At 49.4% G+C, this 16567-nt stretch overlaps 1 protein-coding gene across 4 annotated transcripts in view; it reads right to left on the reverse strand.

Annotated features, from left to right (window-relative positions):
- LOC125742462 (microtubule-associated serine/threonine-protein kinase 1-like) overlaps positions 1–16567 on the reverse strand; it is a 57443-nt gene that overhangs the window by 28116 nt on the left and 12760 nt on the right. For 3 of the 4 annotated variants that reach the window (XM_049014481.1, XM_049014478.1, XM_049014480.1), the window contains 7 exons: positions 7154–7242; positions 6265–6340; positions 4263–4341; positions 1914–2074; positions 1654–1729; positions 747–956; positions 346–447 (listed from right to left, as the gene is read on the reverse strand). In XM_049014481.1, coding sequence (XP_048870438.1) covers positions 346–447; positions 747–956; positions 1654–1729; positions 1914–2074; positions 4263–4341; positions 6265–6340; positions 7154–7242 — 793 coding nt within the window. The remainder of the gene's footprint in view (positions 1–345; positions 448–746; positions 957–1653; positions 1730–1913; positions 2075–4262; positions 4342–6264; positions 6341–7153; positions 7243–16567) is intronic. The other variant, XM_049014479.1, reaches the window with a different exon arrangement.

Here is a 16567-nt window from a genome sequence, read left to right on the forward strand (position 1 = left end):
AAAAATGCAAAAACTCTCGTATTTTGTTTGGTTACTTATGGTTATGGTTAGGGCAGGGTGGGGGTTAAGGTTATCATAGCTAGCATTAGCATTTTTCCCATAGAAATGAATGAGTGGTCCCCACAAAGATATGTTTACATGACTGCGTGTGTGTGTGTGTGAGTGTGTGTGTTTGTGTTGATGGTGAGTGTACCATGGGATGCATTAGTTCTCCATCCTGAGTTCTTCCCTGCCTTGTGCCTGTAGCTTGCGGGATATTCCCCGGGATGAGCAGGTAGAGAAAATGGGTAGATGGGCATCCTGTTGGTCACTTCCTGTTCATCCCCCCCTGGGGCCCCCACTCACCAAGCATTCCAGCAGCCTGGCAGGGCGGGAGATGATGATGAGGAGTTTCTTCACCAGCTCAGTGACGAACGCCACCTCAGAGCTCTCTGAACGCTCGTACGCCTGATGGGGGAGGTAGAACAGACACTTAACCCATTACGATTCCCCCAAGTCACCCGCTCAGACTGGACTAAATCCCAGCCCTGAATTCAACTCTTTGAAAGCCTTTTTTAAAAACACCCATTTGCATATTTAATCTTGCATTATGGCCACAAGCAACAGGCCATCCCACTGGAGCTAAATCAGTTCTGAGCTCAGGTGCAAAGCAAACAGTCAAGGTGCTCAGCAGAAATAGACCCAGTTAGATGTGTGCCTCGGGGAGGGGGGGGGGGGGGGGAGGGGGGGGATTGGCTGAGGCTCACATCCTGAAGCAGCTTCTCTAGGTTCTCCTGCAGCTCCAGGAAGTAGACGGAGGTGATGAGGCCGTCGCGCGCTTTCGTCAGGCAGTCGCGGGACAGCTCGGCGATCTGGTGGTGGATGAAGCTGAGGACCCCATCAGCCAGCGGCAGCACGTTCTCCGGCGAGAAGGCCTGGATGAACTCGGCCAGACGCTCCTCCATCTGAGCCGTGGCCTGGTCGGCGGGGGGAGGGGAAACATGTTATTCCCCTTGTTAGGAGGAATCGGGTCAAGAGCCTGTGTATCAGCTGTCAGAAGGTTCAGGACAGCTATGTGGAGGCAGCTGTGTGCTGCTCTGTCTACTGTCAAGGGGAACCGCTGCAGTACAAATGAATTTGTACTTAAGAAGGTACCTTGTGATACGACGGATCCCAATGCGTAACTAGCACAATGCAAAGTCCCCACAAGGATAACCTCAATTTTATAAGAATCTGTGTCTGCAATCAAAAACCTAAAAATGTCAGAAGTCTTGTATTTGGATAGGGCTGGGTGGGGGGGTAAGGATGTCATAACTGGGATTAGGGTTATACCCATAGAAATGAATGGAGAGTCCTCACAAAGATATAATTACAAACCTGTGTGTGTGCGTGTGTGTGTGTGTGAGCGGGTATACCTGACCTTATGGGGACACAATGTCCCCATAACGTGATAAATATGTTTTTTTCCCTTATGGGGACCGGTTTTCTGGGAAAACTATTTTATAAAAATCGGTGTCTACTGAAAAAACTAACAATGCAAAAAATGGTTATGATTAGGGCAGGGTGGGGGTTAGGGTTGTCATAGTTAGCGTTAGCATTTTTCCCATAGAAGTGAATGACAGGTATACCCTACGTGTGTGTGTGTGAAGTGTTTATACACGTACACCAGCTCACCTTGGGGAATCGCTCCTTGTAGACATGATTCATCATGACGATCTCATTGTCATAGCAGGAGGGCGACCGTCCTGGGCTGGGGGGGACACAGGAAATATGCAAACCGGTGTCTTTCTCTCTCCGCTATTCTGTTTTCCTGTCAGACGTCTACTGTAGCCGAGCGAAGACCCACACAGGAAGATGCTCTGACAGCTCTAAACAGTCCCGTTATGTATGGAGAGGTGGCTGATGGGTAATGAGGGGGGTAGGGGGGCTCTCACCTGAGGCTGCGGGAGCGTGGGCGCACGTGCGGCGAGCGGCGCCCCCCGTCATCGTCCGTGATGCTCTCTGTGCTGCCAAAGTGCTTGGATAGGAAGTGCAGCTCGTCCATGGTGGGCTGGGAGGGAAGCTGGTGCAGCCGCTCCTGGGAGGAGCTGGAGGACTGGGGGGGGGCAGAGTGGGGAGGGTACAGCCGGGGGGGTCAGATGACGGCCGAGATACTGACCGGACGCAAATAATACAAATAAAAGCCAGAGTGTGCCATAAGAATGGAGGGAGAACCAAGGTGAGGGCTGTGATTGGATGGCTAAAAATTAATTCTGATTGGCTGCCTGCTGTGAGTCGGGAATAACACAGGGCCTGCGGCAATCACTGAGACGGGGCAATGCAGCCACTCGGGGGCGCCCCCCCCGCCTCATACCCAGAGCCTTAAGATCCTGCATGTCTGACACGCAGGGATCCACTTAGGGGAAGCACATGGAGGTGAGAGTGTCCACAGGAGGCTCTGGACCATACCGACACAAGGCCTGCGGATCGGAGAGGGAACAGAACTCATCAGCTGGCTGCACCTCCCTACAGAGCCACAAGAGGTGCCACTGTCTCAAAACCATTCCAGTGTGCTAATGGGAGTTTGTGGGGCCCAGTCTGAAGGCAGGACATGAACAGGGAGGCAAAAAATATCCCCCATCCTTTATTTTCTCTGTCCCTCCTTTGTTCCGGCTCCTCTGGGCCCCTTCTCTCCCATTCCCATCCGATCACCTCCGCTGCAGCTTAGCTCTCGACTCCCACCCGGCGCAGCAGCCCATCCAATTCTGCTACCAGTCAGGTGGAAACCCATCACGACAGACAGAGCCGAGGGGGGGGGGCCTGAACACCCTAAGAATCCGCAGGCAGAGCCAAGCTCAGTTCGTTTCTGTGGCTGCCCTTCGTTCCCTGGGGGGGGGGTCTGGATTGACAGCTAGGGGAGAGTGAAAAGCCCAGCTGAAACCGCGCCGAGCGCCGGCTCTGGGGGAGGCGCAGTCATGCTCAAGGCTGTAATTCACATCGTTAGCGGTTAGCCGCCGTCTTACTGCAGGATGACGGAACTGGCACAAGTGGGAACTGCCCATAGGGTGTCAGAGCGGCTTGGTGCATTCCAGTGTAACCTGGCACCTGGTTGTGGGTTCGAATCCTTCGTACGTATGAAGTCTGCATGTTCTTCCTTTGGCAGCATGGATGTCGTTTGCGTCCTAAATGTATAAAGTTGCTCACCTCTTCTTTTCCTTTAGATACTGCTCTCTCGCTCTCTTTCTCATCTATTTCCACTCCCCCCCTTTTTTAATCCCCTCCCGGCTTCTCCAGACCCGACGGCACTGGACGGGTGAGACAGACCCGAGAATCACGTTTCTCACAGTCACCTCCAGCACAGATGGGTGTCTGCAGCCCTGATACCTTCCCGCTCGAGGCGGCACAGGAAGTCAGCCAATGGCGAGTCACGTTTGGAATATCTTAGCAACGGGCCTGCAATGGGTTATTTTTGACTACGTCTAATCTGCCACTCGCAGGTAGCTCCCGGGAATGCTGGGAGTGCTGTTTTCTTTTGCTCTCTTGCACTTATTTGCAGCGTAAGGTGAAAACTGGACCTTGGTCTGGTATGTGTGTGTATGTGTGTGTGTGTGTGTGTGTGGTCCTGTGGGTACACTGTGGGTAATGTCCTCACAATTTGATAAAAACTTGCTATTTTGACCTTGTGGGAGCATTTTTTCAGTTTAGGGGACACTCAATTTTATAAGATTCTATGGCTACAATTAAAAAACTAAAAATGTTATTTGTTTGGTTATTTATAGTTAAAGTAAGGGCTGGGTGGGGTTAAGGTTGTCATTTTTGGAATTAGGGTTATGGCCTTAGAAATTAATGGATTGTCCCCACAAAGATCTAAATTCAATCGCGTGTGTGCATGGCAAGGCGTGTGTGTGCATTGCAAGGCGTGTGTGGGCATGGCAAGGCGTGTGTGGGCACGGCAAGGCGTGTGTGGGCATTGCAAGGCGTGTGTGTGCATGACAAGGCGTGTGTGGGCATGACAAGGCGTGTGTGGGCATGACAAGGCGTGTGTGGGCATTGCATGTGACAGTACAGGGCCAGTAAGAGGGCCCACGTAAGGATACAATGTATCACTCAATCCTCTGTACCCTCTGTGCTACATCGACGTTAAAGGTTCATGAGCTACACACACAGATTCAGATTTTTCCCTCTTGCTTCATAGTGTTTTTGGGGTGTTCTGCAAAGGGGGGCCGGGGGGGGGGGGGTGACGTCAAGGCGGAGGGGAGTTTTTCGGATGGACGCATGCTCAACGTAGAGTAGGACCAACTGACTGGTACCGTAGAGCTGGGGGTATTGGTCCCATATCCCGAAGAGGGCAGCGAGGCCAGGGACCAGCGTCGACCATCCGCCCTGCGAGACAGAAACAGAGGTGTGTTCATCTCAGATGGCTTCCCCAGCCTCACCCCCCCACGCCCACACCGTGACACACTGCATTTTGAAGGGGGTCCCCTTCACGATGGCCGAATATAAAACGGAATATAGTGACGTGGTGACGACCCTCAGAGGGAACATGTGACCGACTCGGGAACGAGGACCTCACAGGAAGTCGGGGTGACGAGTTGAGGACCAAAAAAGGACCTCCAGGAGTCCCTGAAGCACCTTCCCAGCAGCCTCCACTCCCAAAACGGGGTTGGGAGGGGGTACCTGTCACCTTATGTGCCATTGGAGGGGGGGAGGGGTAGAGCGTCAGTGTTGGGGCAGAGGCTTGACTGTGAAGGGGGTGGAGAAGTTGAAAGGGAGTGACAAAGCTAGAGATGGTAGGAGGGGGTGGGGGGGCAGGCGTTAGGGTTAAGGTTGGGGGGAGGGGGGCTCACTGCTGCTATGGGACCCATGCACATTCTCATAATATAAGCCCTTTTTCTGTGGTAGGGATAGGAAGCTATTATATGGGAAGATATTAGGTCGTCACGGTAATGCAGCATCGGTACAGCAGTGCGTTAAATGCTGTTCTCTTTCAAAGCTCAATCCAAATTCAACAATCATGAGGAAACCCTGGGAATTTCACAAACAGGACGGCGCTGCTACGATCCATAGCTGTTTAACATGGTTGCTTTAGTTAACAGCCTGGATTAGAACTTTCCCTCAGACACTGCACTTAACAGCCGACCCAGAACTCCTGCGTGCGGCAGTCATGTACAGTGCTCACAGAACGTCTTGGGAGGCTTGCCTAATTCTGTAACAATGTTGCAAATTTACTGGTTTCATAACAAAAGTCCATTGACAAGCGACGTTTAACATACTGCACAGACTTTTTCTTTTTTATTAAGTATCATCATTTATTTTGACTGACTCATTCAATTCTGTACTTGCCATTTTACTATTAATTGCAATTGTATGCTCTGGCTCCCAAAGGGATCCTACAAACTAATGTTTGGCATTTTATGTTATTGCAAAGGTGTTACTGATTAAAAAGCACCCAATGACACTGCTTGTCAATGAATTTTTTTAACTCAGAAAAGCTCTTATAGAACTACAATTTGGGTTTCAATTTGTCGCTACTGGAAATGAATACCTCCCTCCCTTCTGGGTCGCTGTCATGTCCGTGCTATTATCCGTGTTAAGCCCCACCCCCCACCAAACATGTTGGTTCATAAAATCCAGCCATCTCATGCCCCCAGATGGGCATCATCTTCCCATCCCTTGCGGCTCTCTTTCAGACTCGCTGTAACCCGCCCGCGCTGAAGGTCAGCGCACCACTTGTGTCATTTGCATCCAAACATATATTCTTATGGCCGTTAATAGTATTCACTTTATTTGTTTGTTCTAATTTTGCTCACTGTCACCAATATGTGCAGTATTATTTTTTTGTGTTATATTTTGTGTATATTTCCGATCGTTTCTGCATTGCAGTTGCTTCCTCACTCGCTCAGGTTTTTCCCCCCAGCAGCACTTACCAAGTGTCAAGTTATGTGACAAACAGAATGATTTGATTTTATGTGCTTCACCTACTACGTCGCCCTTAGAATGAGACCCACAAACAGAGCTCAGTCTTTAACATTTCACTGGGGCTTTGTTATATAATTAGGCCCTGCAAGAAATATCAGTTGCTGCAAACTGAGACGCAGTTTTGGAAACTGGAAACATTCTGCTGCGTGTCAACAACTGACTACCTGGAATGGCATCGTGGGTGTCGGCAAAGAGGTAATTTGACATACTGGTTGAACCCCTCAGTGGAGTTTGAGTAGCTCCGTGGGGAGGGAAATGGGGGGGGGGTTAGCTCAGTGGTGATGACGGGGCACCAGTGCCCATCAGGAGAGGGTTAGGGAGACCTACCTTCTGGACGAAGCAAAGGAGAAGTGAGCCGGGGCACTGGGCGAGAAGTTCCGGGGGCTGTCCAGGGGGCTGCTTCCTATAAGTGTGGAGGGGGCGTGGTCAATGACAAGCAGCCAATGAGAGGAAGCGAGACGTCCTACAACCATTGAAGCGCCACGCTTTTGCATTACAAACCTGGGACACGGACTAGCAAGCTATCTACCCCTACCTCCTTCTCTGTTTGCACTGTCTACTGTGTTTACACTGCATTGCATGTTACACTGCACTGTGTCTACAAATGTATTGTGATGTATTGTGATAACTGTAACTGTAAGCCATGGGGGAGACTCGAACTCAGGGCCCAGGGGTGTGAGGCAACACTGCTAACCACTGCATCACCATGCCACCCATACTGTGTTCGTGTGTTTATATGTATTCGGTTTTCTGGCTCAGGAAATTACTGTAAAACAGCTATATTATTGGAAAGAAGCACGAGACGAGGAAAAATGGTTACTTTAAGTCAGTGAGGAGTGCTTTTGTGTGCTCTTTTATGTGGTTTTGTATGCCGTGTACCGAAGTTTGTAAAAGAGTAAAGATATTCATTCATTCAAGAATCTGTGTTTAGCAGAAGGAAATGCAGAGCAAGATTTTGATCACATAGTGGAACTCAAAGGTTACTGTGCACATGGCGAATAGACTCTTAAAATCTTAAACCATTGGCCTGGCAAACTGTGTGTCCCTGGCACAGAACTAGCGTCGTACCCTTGAGAAAAGTACCAAAATCACTTCAGGGACTGGCTATGCGCCCCAGCGTAGCGTTTGAGCCACTCCGACCCAGGCGAAAGCATCCGATAAGCAAATAAATACCAGTATATGCTTTTTAAAGCATCCCAGTTTGGGCAGCACTCACCGATGTGGCCCGGCAGCGGGGAATGTGGGCGGGGCAGCGTGGGCGAGGTGCTGGTCAGGATCAGGCTCTTCCTGTTACTGGTGCGGCAACTGTCAACGGGCAAAGCGGGCACGTCAGCACACGGGGCGGCTCGCTACGGTTCCACGAGGAACCACATCTCACATCAGCGGCAGGGGCCGACGAACGTTCCAAAATCAGACAGCCGCGTCGACTCTCTTGGTGGGGGTTATGAGTCTTTTGGGGACCGGCTATGACAAGCGAGAAAGGGACATCCGAGTGTGTGTGTGTGTGTATGTGTGTGTGGAAGGGGATCTGTTTCACTTAGCTAAGCACAGCTACAGGTGTTATGCCGATAAAGAATTTCAATTTCCTCAGCTGTCAGTCTCAGCCTGGTCTCCATTCAAGCTAGATGACGAAACGGAGCAGGAAGCCAGAAATGACACCTTTCTGCTGTCTCCATATGACCAGACCCCCAATACTGCGTCCATCTCAGAAGCACGACTGCTAACAGACTGCGACCCAGAGCTCCTGCCCCCAGCCCGGCGTGCCACTGCGCTCTGCATGCGATCTCCATCTCGAGGCGGTGACAGCATGCTGAGGCATACATTTGTCCTCCCTTTCCCCTGTGGGTGCAGTATATGATCCGTAGGGGGCACCATCACCGTTAGTAGGTTCTGTCATGCCCATCATAAATGGCCTAATTGTTTGCTGATAGGCCTCATAAACAATGGATGGGCCTCAAGTTCCAAATTAAGTGACAGAGGGCCCTGCTGTTTAGAAGCTTGCTGGTTGGCTTGTTTCATTTCACCTCCTTTTGAAAGTGTATTGATCCATCCTGGCCATAATCAAGCCCAGTCCTACCCACTGCGGGAAGAGGATGAGGAGGGAGCCACATTAAAGGACCCCCCCCACCCCCCCCAAGAGGAAATGAGCTCAGTGGCACATCTCTGGTGGTGCTTTGTGTTGGGGTGGGGGGGGGGCTGTGAAGGGGACACTGCAATGGAGGTCACAGATGGGGCTCTGGAGGTGGGGAGTCACTGCGGGACGACTGCGCCAGACGCTGCATGCAGAGATGCTCACACCTTCCGCTTCACACACTGCAGTCAGTGAGGGGGGGGGGGGGTGGGGGGTGCACGGCAGGTAAGCACACATAACTGTAACGGCTAGACACGGCTAAGGTGTATTTGTAACAAGGACCGAAAATGAAGTCCATCGTTAATGCATACAAACAAATGCGCAAATATGCAAATCAGATATGACACCCATACGACAGCTAGCATGCAGCCGAGTATCATAACATCCAAATCTTTAAAATAACCTCAAGACAGCTGATTCATTACTTCTCGAGAAGTCTGTCACCTCACACTCGCATTTGGGACAAACTGCGACGGAAATCTTACCAAACACATCCATTTTAAGTTCCTCTTACGACCCACATAGTCCTGTTTTTAGTCCTGAACCTGTTTTGAGGTTTATTTTCTGTGCTTAAAAAAAACAGTTTCCATATTAAACATCTATTTCTATTCCTGTACTTATATATGCAGATGCACAGTGCGAACTGTTAATACATGTAAGTAAATGTAAGCTGTGGTATAAATATGTAGCCTGGCCTGTGAGTCTGCATTGTCTTCAGGTCCCTTAGCTCTTTTACGTTCTTCATCGCAGATGTACAGTAAGAAGGTAACGGCTTGGAAAAGCAACACATCACAAGGCCCCTAGATGTCAAGAAAAGACTGGCAGCTTTCGTTCTGTTCCGTATTTATGCCCCTGACGCTGTCACAGCCTGAAAAAACAGAAGCTCTAAAACTGATCTTGACATGCGTAAACTTCTGAAGAAGCTCGAAACCATATTTTTTTGCGTCTTGTTACGGAGTTCTGAACATATGTTGACGCCAGTATGTGTTCAACACCGGTGTTTAAAGCAAACAGAAAAAGCAACACATGGAAATTTATGATTAAGACACAATCTGTACACAATTTACTCTCTGAAAAAAATAAAAAATACGAAACCCTACATAAAACACATGGCGTTAAAAGCACGATACGAAGCGGTTTTGTTGGAACGAGTTTCTTCCGACTATTATTACAGTGGCCTTTCGTCAGGCAACATTAGTTGAATATGGGGAAAAAATGGTATGATATTTAAATATTTCATGCAAATGCATTAGTCTTAAAGCATCTGATATGCGGAATTCGCACGGCTTAATGACACTATGCTAGCAGTGATGCCCTCGCCGTCCCAGGAAGGCAACCACGCAAAAAGGACCTGAGTAAATGTCACGCACCGGCAGCCTTTTCTACTTTCCCTCTCGCATAAGCCGCTAATTATTGTCTATCGCACCGTACATTTCAGCATACTGGCAGCTCTTGACTCTTGTAAAACTGATTTAAGTAAATGAGGATTTATGCAATAAGTATCCGAGGTACATAGCATTTGCGGAAGCGCTAATGCAAAAAGTAGCCGAAATTTACACTTTATCCTTTCATTTATTTAATATGTATGCTTTGGTACAAAGCTCTAGCATATCTTTGGTTTATGTTTTTGCTGTAAGTCATCTTGAATGGTATGGGGGCAAATCCAGTTCAGTTATAGATTACTCGCCACTGTCAAGAATTGCCTGTATATAAAGCACATTTGGCTCTTCTCATTTTGTTGATAGATTGCTCTCCCTCTCTTGTTCACTCCCTCTTTCTTGTCTCTCATTCATTCACGTCTGTTTCTCACCCATTTGCACCCAAATCTGTTTGTTCATCAAAATGCCACCAGGACGAGGTCCTGTCAGGGATTGGGAGGATCACCTCAACGTTCTTCAGAAAAAGACAGGAATGGTTATGTATTAATCTATTCCTTAGCGGTGTCCCACAGTATTCCCAGTAAAGAATGTGAGATCCTGGGAAACCGTCCAGAGGTTTATAATAATGAAATATTAAGCTTTGGAGGAAAAAAGTTTTTTTGATTGAACGTTTCGGAAATGAGCGTCGCCGCAATTCTGCAGCTCAGGGCTGGACCGTCATGGCGCCATAGTCAGTCCTGCTCATATTCCTGCATTTGGATCAATGACCACCTAGTCCCCAGCCGGCTTAGGGTGGGAGGCTAATCGAAAGGGCTCGTGCATTCGCTGAGCGTAAAGAAAGTCAAACCGCTAGGAGGTGCTAAGATCCGTGTACACCTCAGCGTCCCCCTCGTCAGATGAGCCGGGAGCGGCGGTGCGTGGCTCACATGCTCCTCTGACACGCATTTGCATTCAGCCGGGCGTGCCAGATGGCTCCTTGCGGGCTCTGCCGCACGTCAGCTTCGGCCAAACCCCGAGATCCCGTCTGGACCAGCCAAAGACTTCCCCGGGACACCACACCCGCCCGGCTAGGCCCAAATCACCGTCTCTGACGAGCAGCCGGTGATGCTTCCAGTGACCGAATGGCTGATGGCTCCCACCATCGTTGCGGCGACAGAATCCGGGAGACGCGTTGCTCAGTGAGGGGTGTCTTGGGAAATGAGGAAACAAGCAAAGCAGGCTGTAATTGGTGCGCTGTAGCCTCCCACCACAGCGGACCGAGTGGCCATCAGGGCCAGATAGGGGGTTGGGGGGGTTAGTCTGTGGCCTGACGATAATGACCCATGCAGCTCCATAATGGGCAATTATCTCCCCGCAGCCGCTTCCTGTCCCTCAGCATCCAGCCACACTCACTGCACCTCTTCAGTGCCGCCCCACCTAAAGGCTCAGAGCCGATGTCCCTGTCATTACTCCTTATTCTCCCTGCACTGTCAGGCACCATTACCTGCCTCGTATATCTATATCTCACGGCAGGCAGGGGGGGGGGGGGGCCTTCCTGTATCCACCACACCCCTCCCCACCCCGCGTCTCACGTCAGCCTCCTCCGCTGCCGGATGGGGAGGCGCCCGGTTAAGGGACGCCAAGGGAGACTCTGACAGCCGAAACGTCCCACCGCCGACGGTAACCTCAGACTCTCCTCAGGACCGGCCCGACGGCAAAAGTGGCAGCAGGGAGGCCATTAGTGAAAGGAATCGTGGGTAATGGCTTTAAGTGGTTCTGCAGATGCGGCAGATGGCTGAGGTTTTGGGACCTCGGTGCTGCGTCTTAGCAGCAGAATGCCGTCATGGTTTCCGAGGACGGCTCGGCACCGTGGGAAAAACCGGCTTCTGTCCACTCAACGCCAAACCCAGGGCAAAAAGCGTTCATTTCAGCAGGACACAGAAGACGATCCCAATGCAGAAAGTCCAATCCGCAGTGCAGCACTCTTAAAAAAGAAAAAATAAATTAAAAAAACAGTTCTCAATGGACTGGCTTATAGGCAGGTCTCTCTGCTCTCCTGAAACCCCAGAAACGCCACTACGGGAAATGGATTCTAAATTAGCTCAATTAAAGGAAGCGATTATTTCAATCTAGTGCTAAGTGTTTGGGCACAATGAAAAACATGGGAATGCGGCAGCCGAACGGGAACAGTGTTCAGGAAGCCCAGGGCCGCTTCAGGATGATGGGACGCATCTCATAACATCAATGTCCTTGACCAGCCCAGATAGCATCCTCACTCAAAATGAGCAGATCTCAGACCACAGCCGGTAAACAACCACAGGCTGCCCTGGCAGAGCTCACAGATTTATTCAGGGCTGAATATGTGAAGGTCTCACCACCCTGGCAGCTAAAGGATGTCATCCAAAAGGACTCACGAGTAAAGATATGCAACCTGAATATTTTACTTCTGGTTTTTAACATTTTTCCGACTGATTATCTCAACTGAGATTCGCCAATGTGGGGGGGGGGAGGGGGGATTGTCCTCTATATGTACGTCTTTGTTTACCTGCTGAGATGTATACAAGGCCACTCACATCCATTCACACCTTTATTCAGTGTAATAAAGACGACAAACAGAAGGATTTTTTTATCTGCTTACATAAAATTTAAATAACTGCGACATAACTCAGAGAGGAATAGTCTACTGTGCGTCTACAGAAAGGTGTAATGCTCCAAATGCTTAGACCAAAATTCTTCACACTTCCAATACAAAGCAAAGTATGACACAAAATAACAAGCCTTCCGGTTTGGCTGTAGATTTATATAGAACTTCTTAAATATAGAATCTGCTTCACTATTTCCAGTATAAAAGGTGGGAACACATTAACTAAGGAATCCAGCGGTATCAGCCAGCCACTGCTTACACAAGCCAGGTGACAGGGATGGAAAAAAAAATCGGGAAAAATGGAACTCGGCAAGTTTCAGCGCAGTGCCCTCCATGCAGACGTTCCAGGCTGTGAGGATGGCTGGGTGCCCCGCCAGGAAGCTCAGGATGGCGTCCCTGCTATGTCCAGTGAGAAAAACATTCTGTGAGGCAACCACAAGACTAAAGGCGAAGATACACAGGACAACTTTTTGAGCAACATTGCTGGGCAACTGTTACCAGGTGAGACAAAGGGCAACTCATCTGGATCTGGATGAATATACAAAGTTGCCCAATGCCGATCAAAGTGTTTGAAATAGGAATTTGTTGCCCAACATCAATGGGGAAGTATCCAAGCAACATTGCTCTTTGTCCTGTGTATCATTACCTTAACAGTCTGAGGGATGCTGGCATCTTCATCGAGTGTTTCAAAAACAATCATCCATCGTTAATTGCTTGACGTTGGTGTTCAAGGTACAGCCATGGGTCGCAACCAAACTTTGGGCCGTGGCAACTTCTCAAAGGGTCATGAGGCAGAGTTGAAAAGCTATTTAAAACCGGCAAGCTCCTATGCTGATCCACGATCAGATTTCCCAGCCCCAATCCTAGAATTAACCTATATAAACAGGTCTTGGGTCTGTAACTACTTAGCGGAAAACTAGTGAACACTCAACCAATCCCTGAAGGCAAACCACAGCTGGTTAATTTAAAATTCACTTGCACATCCAATCAGATTTGTGCGGTCGGCATTGATTGCTGTAGAGTGCACTCTGTGCTTGATCATAACGTTAATTTAAACCTGAATTTGATATAGGGTCGCAACTAAGCTGGCATGATAAAAATTTGGTCACGGTGCGAAAAAGGTTTAGAACCACTGATGCAGATGAAAATTTAGCTTCAAGATTATATTTGTCATTGTTGTGCTGCGTGTCAGTGAGCCATGATGTTGCTCTTTAAGCTTGGCTCCTCCAGGACTGCTTATCGGGGTGATGTGTAGCTTAGTGGGTTGGGTCTCCATGCCTGTGATTCCAAGGTCTTCGGTTCAAATCTCTTACTTGTCAGAGTTATTTCACAGTTGGGCCCCTGAGTAAGGCACTTAACCCCAGGAATTTTCTGACGCTACCTTCTCTCAAGAAATGCAGTTTGTTTTGGTAAAAAGCATCTGCTAAGCAAATAAAAATGTTGTGCTTGTTACAGAAAAGGCAAAGTGTTTTTCTTTTATTGGTGCCCTTATTAACAATTAAGAAGCAATAGATGAAGGATTGTGCCGAGGTATCATTAATTTCCCAGAAGCACCATCTCTTTCTGAGTCGTGGTGATCTTGGAGTTTATCCCGGGAAGTACAGGAACACCCTGAAAGAACACCCTGTACGGGAGCAGGACCCGCGACTGAGAACACCCTGTACGGGAGCAGGACCCACGGCTGAAGACACCCTGTACGGGAGCAGGACAGTCGGCTGAGAACATCCTGTACGGGAGTAGGACCCGTGACTGAGAACACCCTGTACGGAAGCAGGACGGTCGGCTGAGAACACCCTGTATGGGAGCAGGACGGTCGGCTAAGAACACCCTGTACGGGAGCAGGACCCGCGGCTGAGAACACCCTGTACGGGACCAGGACCCGCGGCTGAGAACACCCTGTACGGGACCAGGACCCGCGGCTGAGAACACCCTGTATGGGAGCAGGACATGCACACCCACACACCGGTTCAGCTGAACAGCATGTTTTTGGACTGCAGGAGAAAACGGCAGCTATCTGGCTCCATTTGGGTCAAAAACCACCCCAAGCATGTGTGACCATTTGCAGGCTTCCTGATTGGCTGACGCAATCATCAGCCACCGGTCCAATCAAACGTGTGGATTTAACTGAAGAGAACAATATGGGGCAAAAAAAAGGAAAGACAAACAAGAACAGCAATCCAATGGATATGATGAAATTGTGCATGGTGGGAAGGTGGAACAATCCAAAATGAGATGTGCCAAGGAACCAGAGGAACTGTCTCTCCATGTGATGCAAGGAAAATGTGAATGTAGGAGGGAGTTACAGGACGGACTATGAGCGTGAGAATAATCTGTGTGTGTTACGGAACTACTCCATCATTCTCTGGAAAACAAAGCAGGCCAATCTTTCTTTAGCCGCCTGCGCGCCAACCCAACCCATTATTTATCTGAGCGGAAATAAAACGTTCCGGAACATTAACTCCCTCCTTCCACTCAATAAGAGTAAATATGGGAGATCAGCCACCTGATTTGCTAAGAATGATCGCGTCGTTCGGAATTAAACATGTTTTTCTCCCAGATGCTCCAATCGCTCCCTAGCTCAAATGGTTCTGTGACACCAGCGGGAAGAGGTAGAGAGTGAGAGACAGAGGCAGACAAACCCAGACAAGTCGATAGACTGGCAGCACAATCTTTCACATCACTGCCTTCGCTTCTTCCTGTTTTCCTCACATTCGGCCCACCTTCCACATGCTAATCCAGTGTAGGATTGTAGAGGGGGCCCGTCTGGGAACAACCGAGACGTGATGCCGGTTGCTTTTATTTGAAAACATAGCGAAATATGTCGCTGGATTTATTCCACCAATCTGTGACAGAGGTGGAGAGAAAGTGGCAGGGGGAAGTGATGATATACTGTAAGTAAACTGTCCACCATGCTGGCAGTATCAGTAAACACTCTGCTCATCTTTCAATCTGCTTGAAAGAGGCCAAATCCCGAATCTGCAGTGAGAATACAATCTGGGCTGAGTACGTGAGCAGATGAGGCATCCCGGTTTAGTGCGTAGCTTCAGACCCTTTGCTAAAGAAGCCTTTTACAGAAGAATAAAGCAAGCTCAAGCCAGAGGTGAAGCTCAGCATTCTTAAAACGCCACAGACATGAAGAGCGCGGCGTTCCAAACAGCCAGGAAGCACCTGCCCTTGAGCGCAGAGTGAAGGGTCTTTGCAGGAGGACCGTAAGCAAGTCTGACAGGCACTCGGCCATCAGTAGGGCATTACAATCTGCTGCAAATTCGTGTGTGTTTACACTCCTCCCTGGAACCAGGCTGTCAGCGATGCCAGAGGCAAGGAGGCGGACTGGGCTGAGATGGGAAGTGCTGAGTCACCCGGATGCACCGAAATCAGACCCTTCAAGGTGGGAGGCCGGAGTAAGGGCTGCCAATGCGCCGGCTGATTACTGTTACATGACCTTTAAGTCCTGGGAGGAAAGTGGACCACACTGTGAATAACAACTCCAAGCATGTCACACTGACAGTGAGAACTACACCCTGAATAATGACACCGGTCCTGTCACACACACAGTGAGGACTACACCCTGAATAATGACACCGGTCCTGTCACACACAGTGAGGACTACACCCTGAATAATGACACCGGTCCTGTCACACACACAGTGAGGACTACACCCTGAATAATGACACCGGCCCTGTCATACACACAGTGAGAACTACACCCCGAATAATGACACTGGCCCTGTCATACACACAGTGAGGACTACACCCTGAATAATGACACCGGTCCTGTCATACACACAGTGAGAACTACACCCTGAATAATGACACCGGTCCTGTCATACACACAGTGAGGACTACACCCTGAATAATGACACCGGTCCTGTCATACACACAGTGAGGACTACACCCTGAATAATGACACCGGCCCTGTCATACACACAGTGAGGACTACACCCTGAATAATGACACCGGTCCTGTCATACACACAGTGAGGACTACACCCTGAATAATGACACCGGCCCTGTCATACACACAGTGAGGACTACACCCTGAATAATGACACCGGTCCTGTCATACACACAGTGAGGACTACACCCTGAATAATGACACCGGCCCTGTCATACAAACAGTGAGAACTACACCCTGAATAATGACACCGGCCCTGTCATACACACAGTGAGGACTACACCCTGAATAATGACACCGGTCCTGTCATACACACAGTGAGGACTACACCCTGAATAATGACACCGGTCCTGTCATACACACAGTGAGGACTACACCCTGAATAATGACACCGGTCCTGTCATACACACAGTGAGGACTACACCCTGAATAATGACACCGGCCCTGTCATACACACAGTGAGGACTACACCCTGAATAATGACACCGGCCCTGTCATACACACAGTGAGGACTACACCCTGAATAATGACACCGGTCCTGTCATACACACAGTGAGGACTACACCCTGAATAATGACACCGGCCCTGTCATACACACAGTGAG

This window comes from Brienomyrus brachyistius, chromosome 5 (genome assembly GCF_023856365.1).
Source record: "Brienomyrus brachyistius isolate T26 chromosome 5, BBRACH_0.4, whole genome shotgun sequence".
Classification (NCBI taxonomy): Eukaryota; Metazoa; Chordata; class Actinopteri; order Osteoglossiformes; family Mormyridae; genus Brienomyrus; species Brienomyrus brachyistius.